Genomic DNA, 16,225 nt, shown 5'->3' with positions numbered 1-16,225 from the left:
CACACAAACACTACACACAGACTACACACAGACTACACACAAACACTACACACAGACTACACAGAGACACTACACACAGACTACACACAAACACTACACACAAACACTACACACAGACTACACACAGACAATACACACAGACTACACACAAACACTACACACAGACTACACACAAACACTACACACAGACACTACACACAAACACTACACACAAACAACACACAAACACTACACACAGACTACACACAAACACTACACACAAACACTACACACAAACAACACACACAAACACTACACACAGACTACACACAAACACTACACACAGACTACACACAGACTACACACAAACACTACACACACACTACACACAAACACTACACACAAACACTACACACAGACTACACACAAACACTACACACAGACTACACACACACACTACACACAAACAACACACACAAACACTACACACAGACTACACACAAACACTACACACAGACTACACAGAGACACTACACACAGACTACACACAGACACTACACACAGACTACACACAAACACTACACACAGACTACACACAAACACTACACACAGACTACACACACACACTACACACAAACAACACACACAAACACTACACACAGACTACACACAAACACTACACACATACTACACACAAACACTACACACAGACTACACACAAACACTACACACAGACTACACACAGACTACACACAAACACTACACACAGACTACACACAAACACTACACACAGACTACACACAGACAATACACACAGACTACACACAAACACTACACACAGACTACACACAAACACTACACACAGACACTACACACAAACACTACACACAAACAACACACACAAACACTACACACAGACTACACACAAACACTACACACAGACTACACACACACAATACACACAAACACTACACACAGACTACACACAAACACTACACACAGACTACACACAGACTACACACAAACACTACACACACACTACACACAAACACTACACACAAACACTACACACAGACTACACACAAACAATACACACAGACTACACACAAACACTACACACAGACTACACACAAACACTACACACAGACTACACACACACACTACACACAAACAACACACACAAACACTACACACAGACTACACACAAACACTACACACAGACTACACACAAACACTACACACAGACTACACACACACACTACACACAAACAACACACACAAACACTACACACAGACTACACACAAACACTACACACATACTACACACAAACACTACACACAGACTACACACAAACACTACACACAGACTACACACAAACACTACACACAGACTCCACACAGACTACACACAAACACTACACACAGACTACACACAGACACTACACACAGACTACACACAGACTACACACAGACTACACACAAACACTACACACAGACTACACACAAACACTACACACAGACTACACAGAGACACTACACACAGACTACACACAAACACTACACACAAACACTACACACAGACTACACACAGACAATACACACAGACTACACACAAACACTACACACAGACTACACACAAACACTACACACAAACAACACACACAAACACTACACACAGACTACACACAAACACTACACACAGACTACACACAGACTACACACAAACACTACACACACACTACACACAAACACTACACACAAACACTACACACAGACTACACACAAACAATACACACAGACTACACACAAACACTACACACAGACTACACAGAGACACTACACACAGACTACACACAAACACTACACACAAACACTACACACAGACTACACACAGACAATACACAAACACTACACACAGACTACACACACACACTACACACAAACAACACACACAAAAACTACACACAAACTACACACACACACTACACACAAACAACACACACAAACACTACACACAGACTACACACAAACACTACACACAGACTACACACACACACTACACACAAACAACACACACAAACACTACACACAAACAACACACACAAACACTACACACAGACTACACACAAACACTACACACAGACTACACACACACACTACACACAGACTACACACAAACACTACACACAGACTACACACACACACTACACACACACTACACACAAACACTACACACAGACTACACACACACACTACACACAGACTACACACAAACACTACACACAGACTACACACAAACACTACACACAGACTACACACAAACACTACACACAGACTACACACAAACAATACACACAGACTACACACAAACACTACACACAGACTACACACAAACACTACACACAGACTACACACAGACTACACACAAACACTACACACACACAATACACACAAACACTACACACAGACTACACACAAACACTACACACAGACTACACACAAACACTACACACAGACTACACACAGACTACACACAAACACTACACACAGACTACACAGAGACACTACACACAGACTACACACAAACACTACACACAAACACTACACACAGACTACACACAGACAATACACACAGACTACACACAAACACTACACACAGACTACACACAAACACTACACACAGACACTACACACAAACACTACACACAAACAACACACAAACACTACACACAGACTACACACAAACACTACACACAAACACTACACACAAACAACACACACAAACACTACACACAGACTACACACAAACACTACACACAGACTACACACAAACACTACACACACACTACACACAAACACTACACACAAACACTACACACAGACTACACACAAACACTACACACAGACTACACACACACACTACACACAAACAACACACACAAACACTACACACAGACTACACAGAGACACTACACACAGACTACACACAGACACTACACACAGACTACACACAAACACTACACACAGACTACACACAAACACTACACACAGACTACACACACACACTACACACAAACAACACACACAAACACTACACACAGACTACACACAAACACTACACACATACTACACACAAACACTACACACAGACTACACACAAACACTACACACAGACTACACACAGACTACACACAAACACTACACACAGACTACACACAAACACTACACACAGACTACACACAGACAATACACACAGACTACACACAAACACTACACACAGACTACACACAAACACTACACACAGACACTACACACAAACACTACACACAAACAACACACACAAACACTACACACAGACTACACACAAACACTACACACAGACTACACACACACAATACACACAAACACTACACACAGACTACACACAAACACTACACACAGACTACACACAGACTACACACAAACACTACACACACTACACACAAACACTACACACAAACACTACACACAGACTACACACAAACAATACACACAGACTACACACAAACACTACACACAGACTACACACAAACACTACACACAGACTACACACACACACTACACACAAACAACACACACAAACACTACACACAGACTACACACAAACACTACACACAGACTACACACAAACACTACACACAGACTACACACACACACTACACACAAACAACACACACAAACACTACACACAGACTACACACAAACACTACACACATACTACACACAAACACTACACACAGACTACACACAAACACTACACACAGACTACACACAAACACTACACACAGACTACACACAGACTACACACAAACACTACACACAGACTACACACAGACACTACACACAGACTACACACAGACTACACACAGACTACACACAAACACTACACACAGACTACACACAAACACTACACACAGACTACACAGAGACACTACACACATACTACACACAAACACTACACACAAACACTACACACAGACTACACACAGACAATACACACAGACTACACACAAACACTACACACAGACTACACACAAACACTACACACAAACAACACACACAAACACTACACACAGACTACACGCAAACACTACACACAGACTACACACAGACTACACACAAACACTACACACACACTACACACAAACACTACACACAAACACTACACACAGACTACACACAAACAATACACACAGACTACACACAAACACTACACACAGACTACACAGAGACACTACACACAGACTACACACAAACACTACACACAAACACTACACACAGACTACACACAGACAATACACAAACACTACACACAGACTACACACACACACTACACACAAACAACACACACAAAAACTACACACAGACTACACACACACACTACACACAAACAACACACACAAACACTACACACAGACTACACACACACACTACACACAAACAACACACACAAACACTACACACAGACTACACACAAACACTACACACAGACTACACACAAACACTACACACAGACTACACACACACACTACACACAGACTACACACAAACACTACACACAGACTACACACACACACTACACACACACACTACACACAAACACTACACACAGACTACACACACACACTACACACAGACTACACACAAACACTACACACAGACTACACACAAACACTACTCACAGACTACACACAAACACTACACACAGACTACACACAAACACTACACACAGACTACACACAAACAATACACACAGACTACACACAAACACTACACACAGACTACACACAAACACTACACACAGACTACACACAAGCACTACACACAGACTACACACAGACTACACACAAACACTACACACAGACTACACACACACAATACACACAAACACTACACACAGACTACACACAAACACTACACACAGACTACACACAAACACTACACACAGACTACACACAGACTACACACAAACACTACACACAGACTACACAGAGACACTACACACAGACTACACACAAACACTACACACAAACACTACACACAGACTACACACAGACAATACACACAGACTACACACAAACACTACACACAGACTACACACAAACACTACACACAGACACTACACACAAACACTACACACAAACAACACACAAACACTACACACAGACTACACACAAACACTACACACAAACACTACACACAAACAACACACACAAACACTACACACAGACTACACACAAACACTACACACAGACTACACACAGACTACACACAAACACTACACACACACTACACACAAACACTACACACAAACACTACACACAGACTACACACAAACACTACACACAGACTACACACACACACTACACACAAACAACACACACAAACACTACACACAGACTACACACAAACACTACACACAGACTACACAGAGACACTACACACAGACTACACACAGACACTACACACAGACTACACACAAACACTACACACAGACTACACACAAACACTACACACAGACTACACACACACACTACACACAAACAACACACACAAACACTACACACAGACTACACACAAACACTACACACATACTACACACAAACACTACACACAGACTACACACAAACACTACACACAGACTACACACAGACTACACACAAACACTACACACAGACTACACACAGACAATACACACAGACTACACACAAACACTACACACAGACTACACACAAACACTACACACAGACACTACACACAAACACTACACACAAACAACACACACAAACACTACACACAGACTACACACAAACACTACACACAGACTACACACACACAATACACACAAACACTACACACAGACTACACACAAACACTACACACAGACTACACACAGACTACACACAAACACTACACACACACTACACACAAACACTACACACAAACACTACACACAGACTACACACAAACAATACACACAGACTACACACAAACACTACACACAGACTACACACAAACACTACACACAGACTACACACACACACTACACACAAACAACACACACAAACACTACACACAGACTACACACAAACACTACACACAGACTACACACAAACACTACACACAGACTACACACACACACTACACACAAACAACACACACAAACACTACACACAGACTACACACAAACACTACACACATACTACACACAAACACTACACACAGACTACACACAAACACTACACACAGACTACACACAAACACTACACACAGACTACACACAGACTACACACAAACACTACACACAGACTACACACAGACACTACACACAGACTACACACAGACTACACACAAACACTACACACAGACTACACACAAACACTACACACAGACTACACAGAGACACTACACACAGACTACACACAAACACTACACACAAACACTACACACAGACTACACACAGACAATACACACAGACTACACACAAACACTACACACAGACTACACACAAACACTACACACAAACAACACACACAAACACTACACACAGACTACACACAAACACTACACACAGACTACACACAGACTACACACAAACACTACACACACACTACACACAAACACTACACACAAACACTACACACAGACTACACACAAACAATACACACAGACTACACACAAACACTACACACAGACTACACAGAGACACTACACACAGACTACACACAAACACTACACACAAACACTACACACAGACTACACACAGACAATACACAAACACTACACACAGACTACACACACACACTACACACAAACAACACACACAAAAACTACACACAGACTACACACACACACTACACACAAACAACACACACAAACACTACACACAGACTACACACAAACACTACACACAGACTACACACACACACTACACACAAACAACACAAACAAACACTACACACAAACAACACACACAAACACTACACACAGACTACACACAAACACTACACACAGACTACACACAAACACTACACACAGACTACACACACACACTACACACAGACTACACACAAACACTACACACAGACTACACACACACACTACACACATACTACACACAAACACTACACACAGACTACACACAAACACTACACACAGACTACACACAAACACTACACACAGACTACACACAAACACTACACACAGACTACACACACACACTACACACAGACTACACACAAACACTACACACAGACTACACACAAACACTACACACAGACTACACACACACACTACACACAGACTACACACACACACACTACACACAGACTACACACAAACACTACACACACACACTACACACAGACTACACACACACACTACACACAGACTACACACAAACACTACACACAGACTACACACAAACACTACACACAGACTACACACAAACACTACACACAGACTACACACACACACTACACACAGACTACACACACACACTACACACAGACTACACACACACACTACAAGCGAGACGAGCAGAATTAATCACTGTTGGTTATTGTTGTTATTGTTTAGTGTTATTGTTTACTGCTGATTATGAATGTTGTTTACTGTTGTTTATCGTTATTTAGTATTTACTCTTGTTTGCTGTTTTTGCTTACTGTTTGTTGTTGTTGTTTAGTGTTTACTGTTGTTGATTAGTGTTTTTGTTTACTGTTTATTAGGGATGTCCCGATCCGATCGGTAGACGTCTGATCAGGGCCGATGTTTGTGATTTGTGACTGATCAGGAATCAGTAAATCCTCCCGATCACCTAAACAAACAAAGAAAAAAGAGCGCGGTCCCTACATCACCTAATAACCACTACGTCACCTAATAACCCCTACGTCACCTAATAACCACAACAATCAGGGACTAGAAGCTCGGGTGGAGCTGCAGAAGCTAGAAGCAGGCGGAGCGGGGCCATAGACCTATAAAACTAGATTATATAGTGGTTATGTGTTTATGTGCAGGAGTCTACTTCTATATTTCTATGTGGTCTGTCTTCTTCTGTGTTCTTGTTGTGTTTGGTGAGTCACAGCGCCCCTAAAGGCCTGGCATGTGTACTACATGCCCTGAAGCCTGGTGTTGAGCCGTGTTCATAGTGAGGTGAGGACGGTGAGGACAGGGAGGACAAAGATGGTTTTATCCTTGTGTGGACGTCCCCTCAGTTTACAACAACAAACTGTCCACTTTAAAATAAAGGCTCAGTCCCCACAGGGGGGCCATATGGTGGAACAAGAACCCAGAAGGTTCCTCTAGTCTGAAGGGAGACGGGGATATTCTGAATACGTTTTTGAGAGTACTATGTTCAGAATACTACTGGAATGAAGTATTTATACTTCACATTGAAATGTAAATGTTTAGTGACATTCAGGTCAAACCTCTCATACTGCTTTAAGGTAAACACAAAGAAGTTACATTGGAGCCTGAGAGTATTTATGTTTAAGATTTATTGATTTACTTTTATTATTGTATTTGTACTTTTTAGGACTTAAAAGGCTGAAGTAGTTTAAGTTAAGATAAATAATAGAAACAAGACTGCAGAGTGTACCTGGGTTTTGTTGTTCTGACTGAATAAAGTTTAAAGAAGTTCTTAAGTCGTTCTGAGAAGTATTCTGATTCAATAAGTGAGTTTTACAATAAGTTCTAGGTAAACAAAGCTTCTGCCAATAGTACTTTTAGCTTCAGACATCTTAGTCGCTCCACAAATACACTATTGAGTATATCTGCAATAGTAATGTGAGTATCGGATCGGGAAAGTATCGGCCGATACTCAATTCTGGAAATTCGGATCGGTATCAAGTGTGATGGGGACGTCCCTGGTGTTTGTTGTTGTTTAATGTTTTGCTTACTGTTTGTTGTTGTTGTTGCTTACTGTTTGTTGTTGTTTACTGTTTGTTGTTGTTGTTGTTGTTTACTGCCTGTTGTTGACTGTTGTTGTTGTTTACTGTTTGTTGTTGTTGTTTTCTGTTTGTTGTTGTTGACTGTCTGTTGTTTACTGTCTGTTGTTGTTGACTGTTTGTTGTTGCTTACTGTTTGTTGTTGTTGTTTTCTGTTTGTTGTTGCTTACTGTTTGTTGTTTTCTGTTTGTTGTTGTTGACTGTCTGTTGTTGTTGACTGTTGTTGTTTACTGTTTGTTGTTGTTGTTTACTGTCTGTTGTTGTTGACTGTTGTCGATTACTGTTTGTTGTTGTTGTTTACTGTCTGTTGTTGTTGACTGTTGTCGATTACTGTTTGTTGTTGTTGTTTACCGTCTGTTGTTGTTGTTGTTTACTGTCTGTTGTTGTTGTTGTTTACTGTTTGCTGTTGTTGATTACTGTTTGCTGTTGTTGATTACTGTTTGTTGTTTACTGTCTGTTGTTGTTGTTTACTGTTTGCTGTTGTTGTTTGTCCCCAGACGCCAGCCTGCCAGGAGAAGAGCTGGTGGACGATAATAAAAGCTGCCACTGTGAGTTTGTCCCTCAGGATCTGACCCCGGGGTTAAAGGTCACCATCCGAGCCATCTGGTACGTTTCGGTCGCTCGTTTCTTTTCTCCTCCATTCGTTGCTTCTTCACTCTTTATTTTGTGTTTGTGAAGCTTTTTATTCACGTTTTTTTGATTTGTGCTCACCCAGGGTCAAAGGTCACCATCAACTGTTGGTAAGAGCAGTCAGATGTGAGTTAGCCTTGTTGTTTGTAGTTCTTCTGAACTCTTCCTGCTTCCTACTTCCTGTTTGCTGCTTCCTACTTCCTGTTTGCTGCTTCCTGTTTCCTGTTCAGCTCTGGAGGGTCGTCAGTCTTTCCCTCATATTTAACACATTTTGTTTTCTGCCTTCATGTCTTCATTCAGTAAAGTGTGAACGTGTGACATGTTTCTCATCTGAACAAGCTTCAGATTAACAAGCTTCAGATTAACAAACTTCAGATTAACAAATTTCAGTCTTTATTAACTTCATATTAACAAGGTTCAGATTAACGCGCTTCAGTCTTAATGAGCTTCAGATTAACGAGCTTCAGTCTTAATGAGCTTCAGATTAACGAGCTTCAGTTTCACGAGCTTCAGTCTATGAGCTCCAGATTAACGAGCTCCAGATTAACGAGCTTCAGTCTTTATGAGCTTCAGATTAACGAGCCTCAGATTAACGAGCTCCAGATTAACGAGCTTCAGTCTATGAGCTTCGGATTAACGAGCTCCAGATTAACGAGCTTCAGTCTTAATGATTTTAAATTTAATGAGCTTCAGTCTTTATGACCTTCAGATTAACGAGCTTCAGATTAACGAGCTTCAATCTTTATGACCTTCAGATTAACGAGCTTCAGATTAACGAGCTTCAATCTTTATGAGCTGGATACCAGGATATCTGTTACCTGGATTAACATACCAGAGGCCTGTACTATGAAGCTGGATTTTCTCTTATCTAGATAACTTCAGGATTAACTCTGGTTACTATCCCTAACCCTAACCCAGAGTTAATCCTGAAGTTACCTGGACAAGAGAAAACCAGAGTTAATCCTGAAGTTATCTAGATAAGAGAAAACCAGAGTTAATCCTGAAGTTACCTGGACAAGAGAAAATCCAGCATTGTAGTACAGGCCTCTGGTCTGATCTGGTCTTAGTCCCAGTCCTGGTCCTGGTCCTGAATCACTCGGGTCTGTCTCCTGCAGCCTGATGCGGTTCATGGTCTCCAAGAGGAAGTTCAAAGAGAGTCTGAGGCCATATGACGTGATGGACGTGATCGAGCAGTACTCTGCCGGACACCTGGACATGTTGGCCAGGATCAAGAACCTGCAGTCCAGGTCAGTCCGGAACCAGAACCTTCATCTCTTTTTGTGTTTTATGATTCTGAATCCAGTCGAAGCATCTGGTTCTGGATCAGGGACCATCAGGGTCCAATCCTGATCAGAAAAGGGGACCGGAGAAAACAGAAAGTTCTGTCACAATGTGTTGCAGGGTGGATCAGATTGTGGGCCGAGGAACACCAATCACAGACAAGGAGCGTCCAAAAGCAGCCAATGAGGAGTCACCTGAAGACCCGAGCATGATGGGCCGTCTAGGGAAGGTGGAGAAGCAGGTGAGTTATGGTGAGGTGGCAGGTGAGCGATAGGTGAGGCGGCAGGTGAGGCGGCAGGTGAGCGATAGGTGAGCGATAGGTGAGGCGGCAGGTGAGCGATAGGTGAGCTGGCAGGTGAGGCGGCAGGTGAGCGATAGGTGAGGTGGCAGGTGAGCGATAGGTGAGCGATAGGTGAGCTGGCAGGTGAGGCGGCAGGTGAGCGATAGGTGAGGTGGCAGGTGAGCGATAGGTGAGGCGGCAGGTGAGGCGGCAGGTGAGCGATAGGTGAGGTGGCAGGTGAGCGATAGGTGAGCGATAGGTGAGGTGGCAGGTGAGCGATAGGTGAGCTGGCAGGTGAGGCGGCAGGTGAGCGATAGGTGAGGTGGCAGGTGAGCGATAGGTGAGCGATAGGTGAGCTGGCAGGTGAGGCGGCAGGTGAGCGATAGGTGAGGTGGCAGGTGAGCGATAGGTGAGGCGGCAGGTGAGGCGGCAGGTGAGCTGGCAGGTGAGGCGGCAGGTGAGCGATAGGTGAGGTGGCAGGTGAGCGATAGGTGAGGTGGCAGGTGAGCGATAGGTGAGGCGGCAGGTGAGCTGGCAGGTGAGGCGGCAGGTGAGCGATAGGTGAGCGATAGGTGAGGCGGCAGGTGAGCTGGCAGGTGAGCTGGCAGGTGAGGCGGCAGGTGAGCGATAGGTGAGGTGGCAGGTGAGCGATAGGTGAGGTGGCAGGTGAGCGATCGGTGAGGCGGCAGGTGAGCTGGCAGGTGAGGCGGCAGGTGAGCGATAGGTGAGCGATAGGTGAGCGATAGGTGAGCGATAGGTGAGCCGGCAGGTGAGGCGGCAGGTGAGGCGGCAGGTGAGCGATAGGTGAGGTGGCAGGTGAGCGATAGGTGAGCGATAGGTGAGGTGGCAGGTGAGCGATAGGTGAGCTGGCAGGTGAGGCGGCAGGTGAGCGATAGGTGAGGTGGCAGGTGAGCGATAGGTGAGCGATAGGTGAGCTGGCAGGTGAGGCGGCAGGTGAGCGATAGGTGAGGTGGCAGGTGAGCGATAGGTGAGGCGGCAGGTGAGGCGGCAGGTGAGCTGGCAGGTGAGGCGGCAGGTGAGCGATAGGTGAGGTGGCAGGTGAGCGATAGGTGAGGTGGCAGGTGAGCGATAGGTGAGGCGGCAGGTGAGCTGGCAGGTGAGGCGGCAGGTGAGCGATAGGTGAGCGATAGGTGAGGCGGCAGGTGAGCTGGCAGGTGAGCTGGCAGGTGAGGCGGCAGGTGAGCGATAGGTGAGGTGGCAGGTGAGCGATAGGTGAGGTGGCAGGTGAGCGATCGGTGAGGCGGCAGGTGAGCTGGCAGGTGAGGCGGCAGGTGAGCGATAGGTGAGCGATAGGTGAGCGATAGGTGAGCGATAGGTGAGCCGGCAGGTGAGGCGGCAGGTGAGGCGGCAGGTGAGCTGGCAGGTGAGGCGGCAGGTGAGCGATAGGTGAGGTGGCAGGTGAGCGATAGGTGAGCGATAGGTGAGCGATAGGTGAGCGATAGGTGAGCCAGCAGGTGAGCGATAGGTGAGGTGGCAGGTGAGCGATAGGTGAGCGATAGGTGAGCGATAGGTGAGCCAGCAGGTGAGCGATAGGTGAGCCAGCAGGTGAGCGATAGGTGAGCGATAGGTGAGGTGGCAGGTGAGCTGGCAGGTGAGGCGGCAGGTGAGCGATAGGTGAGGTGGCAGGTGAGCGATAGGTGAGCCAGCAGGTGAGCGATAGGTGAGCGATAGGTGAGCGATAGGTGAGCGATAGGTGAGGTGGCAGGTGAGCGATAGGTGAGCGATAGGAGAGCGATAGGTGAGCGATAGGTGAGCCGGCAGGTGAGGCGGCAGGTGAGCGATAGGTGAGGTGGCAGGTGAGCGATAGGTGAGCGATAGGAGAGCGATAGGTGAGGTGGCAGGTGAGCGATAGGTGAGCGATAGGAGAGCGATAGGTGAGGTGGCAGGTGAGCGATAGGTGAGCGATAGGAGAGCGATAGGTGAGGTGGCAGGTGAGCGATAGGTGAGCGATAGGAGAGCGATAGGTGAGGTGGCAGGTGAGCGATAGGTGAGCGATAGGAGAGCGATAGGTGAGGTGGCAGGTGAGCGATAGGTGAGCGATAGGAGAGCGATAGGTGAGGTGGCAGGTGAGGTGGCAGGTGAGCGATAGGTGAGGCAGGTGAGCCAGCAGGTGTATTTATTCCCAACAATTTCAATCGTTCCACCTGTTGCTCTATTTATTTATTTGCTCTACCTGCTCTATGTGAGCTTTAATTTCCCCCCCGGGGAAAAATAAAGTCTTTGATTGATTGATTGAGAAAAGGGGCGGGGCTTCCTTTCAATATATCTTTTTACTCAGAAAAATTATAAAACTATTGTAACGTCTGCAGTTGTTTTTGTTACGACCATGTTTAGTTCTGGTTCTGGTTCTGGTTCCTGAACACACCGCTAAGAGTGAGGTGGCCTGTGATTGGCTGACAGTGGAGAAGGGGGCAGGGCAGGTGAGCATGAGGAGCCTGTGTGTGTGTGTGTGTGTGTGTGTGTGTGTGTGTGTGTGTGTGTGTGTGTGTGTGTGTGTGTGTGTGTGTGTGTGTGTGTGTGTGTGTGTGTGTGTGTGTGTGTGTGTGTGTGAGTGTGTGTGTGTGTGTGTGTACCCAGGTATGTGCCTGAACATATACTCTCAACAGGAACCTTCCAGATGCAGACGGTTACAGGACAGAGGATCTGTTTCCTACATATTTATTAAGAAGCCGTGTCAGTTTGTGTGAAAAAACACAATAGAAAGTATTTTAGTAGTAATACTCGTACTTTTATGTGTAAAAATTCAGGGAGTGATGAGTACTGCAGGGGAACTTTGCCTTCCTCAGTAGAAATAAAAGCACTGGAGGCTGATGAGAGTGAAACTGATGAGAGTGAAACCTCTCCAGGTTCTGATCAGAGTGAAACCTCTCCAGGTTCTGATGAGAGTGAAGCCTCTCCAGGTTCTGATGAGAGTGAAGCCTCTCCAGGTTCTGATGAGAGTGAAGCCTCTCCAGGTTCTGATGAGAGTGAAGCCTCTCCAGGTTCTGATGAGAGTGAAGCCTCTCCAGGTTCTGATGAGAGTGAAGCCTCTCCAGGTTCTGATGAGAGTGAAACCTCTCCAGGTTCTGATGAGAGTGAAGCCTCTCCAGGTTCTGATGAGAGTGAAACCTCTCCAGGTTCTGATGAGAGTGAAGCCTCTCCAGGTTCTGATGAGAGTGAAACCTCTCCAGGTTCTGATGAGAGTGAAACCTCTCCAGGTTCTGATGAGAGTGAAGCCTCTCCAGGTTCTGATGAGAGTGAAGCCTCTCCAGGTTCTGATGAGAGTGAAGCCTCTCCAGGTTCTGATGAGAGTGAAACCTCTCCAGGTTCTGATGAGAGTGAAGCCTCTCCAGGTTCTGATGAGAGTGAAACCTCTCCAGGTTCTGATGAGAGTGAAACCTCTCCAGGTTCTGATGAGAGTGAAACCTCTCCAGGTTCTGATGAGAGTGAAACCTCTCCAGGTTCTGATGAGAGTGAAGCCTCTCCAGGTTCTGATGAGAGTGAAGCCTCTCCAGGTTCTGAGGCCGATCACAGAGCCTCTCCACTCACCTGCTGGCCTGTTCCTCCAGGTCCTGTCCATGGAGAGGAAGCTGGACTTCCTGGTCAACATCTACGTCCAGCGAATGGGAATCCCTCAGGCTGAGACCGACGCCTACTTTGGCTCCAAGGAGCCGGACCCGGCTCCGCCCTACCACAGTCCAGTGGACCAGCTGGACAAGAACCAGAACCAGAACCTGTCCAAGATCCTGCCGTGAGTCTGGAGTCACGGTCTCGTTCACTCTCATTCACTGGTTGGTCTGTTTCACCTGTTTGTTTGTTTGTTTGTTTGTTTGTTGTTGTTGTTTCAGGGCTCAGCCTGACGACCAGGGGAAGACCTGCAAGATGATCCGGTCCAGCAGCTCTACCGGAACCAGAGGCGCTCGCCCCCCCTCCTGCCCCCCTTCTGCCTCCTGGCAACCAATCAGCTCACAGCTCCACCCACAAGCCCAACGGAGCCACGCCCACACGCCCAGTCCGGTCAGCGACGGGTCCCTGGTTCGACTCCCTCCTCCTCCGGCCGGAGAGCGGCACGGCGGCAGCCGGTCCAACCGGCACGGTGCCGGAGAGGGAGCGCTCCGGCCCTCTACCTCCACCCAGGAGGTGAAGCTCTGCCCCTCCACCTCCACCCAGGAGCTGAAGCTCCGCCCCTCCACCTCCATGTCCATCCCGTCGGTCGACCACGAGGAGCTGGAACGCTCCTTCAGTGGCTTCTCCATCTCCCAGTCCAGAGAGAACCTGGACTTCCTCAACAACGGCTTCTACTCCAACTCCTGTGGAGGAGGAGGAGGAGGAGGAGGAGCTGGAGGAGGAGGAGGAGCTGGAGGAGGAGGAGGAGCAGCTGGAGGAGGAGGAGGAGCAGGAGGAGGAGGAGGAGCAGGAGGAGGAGCATCTCACTGCTCCACCAACAAACCCTACATCGCACAGGGAGAGTCAGACTCCGACTCTGAACTCTGTGCTCCTTCACCACATTCGGACCGGGTCTGGACTGGAACCAAGTAGACCAGCAACCAGCAACCAGCAACCAGCAACCAGCCGCCAGCAGCTTCACATGAATGTTGATAATTGTACAATATTTCTCTGCTCGTCTCACCGTGAACTTTTTCACATGATTTTGTTGACTTTTATTGATCAAAACGGACTTGCTGCATAGTTACTGTTGCTAAGCTACTGTTGCTAAGCTACTGTTGCTAAGCTACTGTTGCTAAGCTATGGTTGCTAGGCTACGGTTGCTAAGCTACGGTTGCTAAGCTCCGGTTACGTCTGTACCATACTCATTAAATCCACTGAAATAGAAGCAGATTCAATTAAACTTTATTTACACACCAAACCGTTTCAGCCGCTCTTGAATTCAGATTACCTGCTCAGTTGGAGGTACTTAATATATAATATAGTAATAATATAGTAATAATATCAGACCACACCCCCTGTAGTATTGGAGCTACTTCCTGGACTCGGGTTCAGTTCTTCTCGGCGACCGAGTGAATTCAGAGTTTAATTCTTACTTAGCTTTAACCTCTAAATGTTGGTGTGT

General features: G+C 46.0%; 1 protein-coding gene across 2 annotated transcripts in view; it reads left to right on the top strand.

The window, feature by feature from the left end:
- Positions 1 to 16,018, top strand: part of LOC308128018 (potassium voltage-gated channel subfamily KQT member 2-like) — a 22,397-nt gene extending 6,379 nt beyond the window's left edge. The window contains exons 3-8 of one of the 2 annotated variants that reach the window (XM_080493689.1): positions 9,461 to 9,569; positions 9,679 to 9,703; positions 10,709 to 10,840; positions 10,995 to 11,115; positions 14,724 to 14,905; positions 15,003 to 16,018. In XM_080493689.1, the coding sequence (XP_080349815.1) occupies positions 10,713 to 10,840; positions 10,995 to 11,115; positions 14,724 to 14,905; positions 15,003 to 15,693 (1,122 nt within the window). In that variant the 5' untranslated portion in view covers positions 9,461 to 9,569; positions 9,679 to 9,703; positions 10,709 to 10,712 and the 3' untranslated portion in view covers positions 15,694 to 16,018. The remainder of the gene's footprint in view (positions 1 to 9,460; positions 9,570 to 9,678; positions 9,704 to 10,708; positions 10,841 to 10,994; positions 11,116 to 14,723; positions 14,906 to 15,002) is intronic. The other variant, XM_080493688.1, reaches the window with a different exon arrangement.
- Positions 16,019 to 16,225: the final 207 nt, after the last annotated feature.

Source organism: Lipophrys pholis (assembly GCF_963383615.2).
Source record: "Lipophrys pholis genome assembly, contig: SCAFFOLD_53, whole genome shotgun sequence".
Taxonomy (NCBI): domain Eukaryota; kingdom Metazoa; phylum Chordata; class Actinopteri; order Blenniiformes; family Blenniidae; genus Lipophrys; species Lipophrys pholis.
The sequence above is the reverse complement of the archived record's forward strand: the minus strand, read 5'-3'. Positions and strand labels throughout refer to the sequence as shown.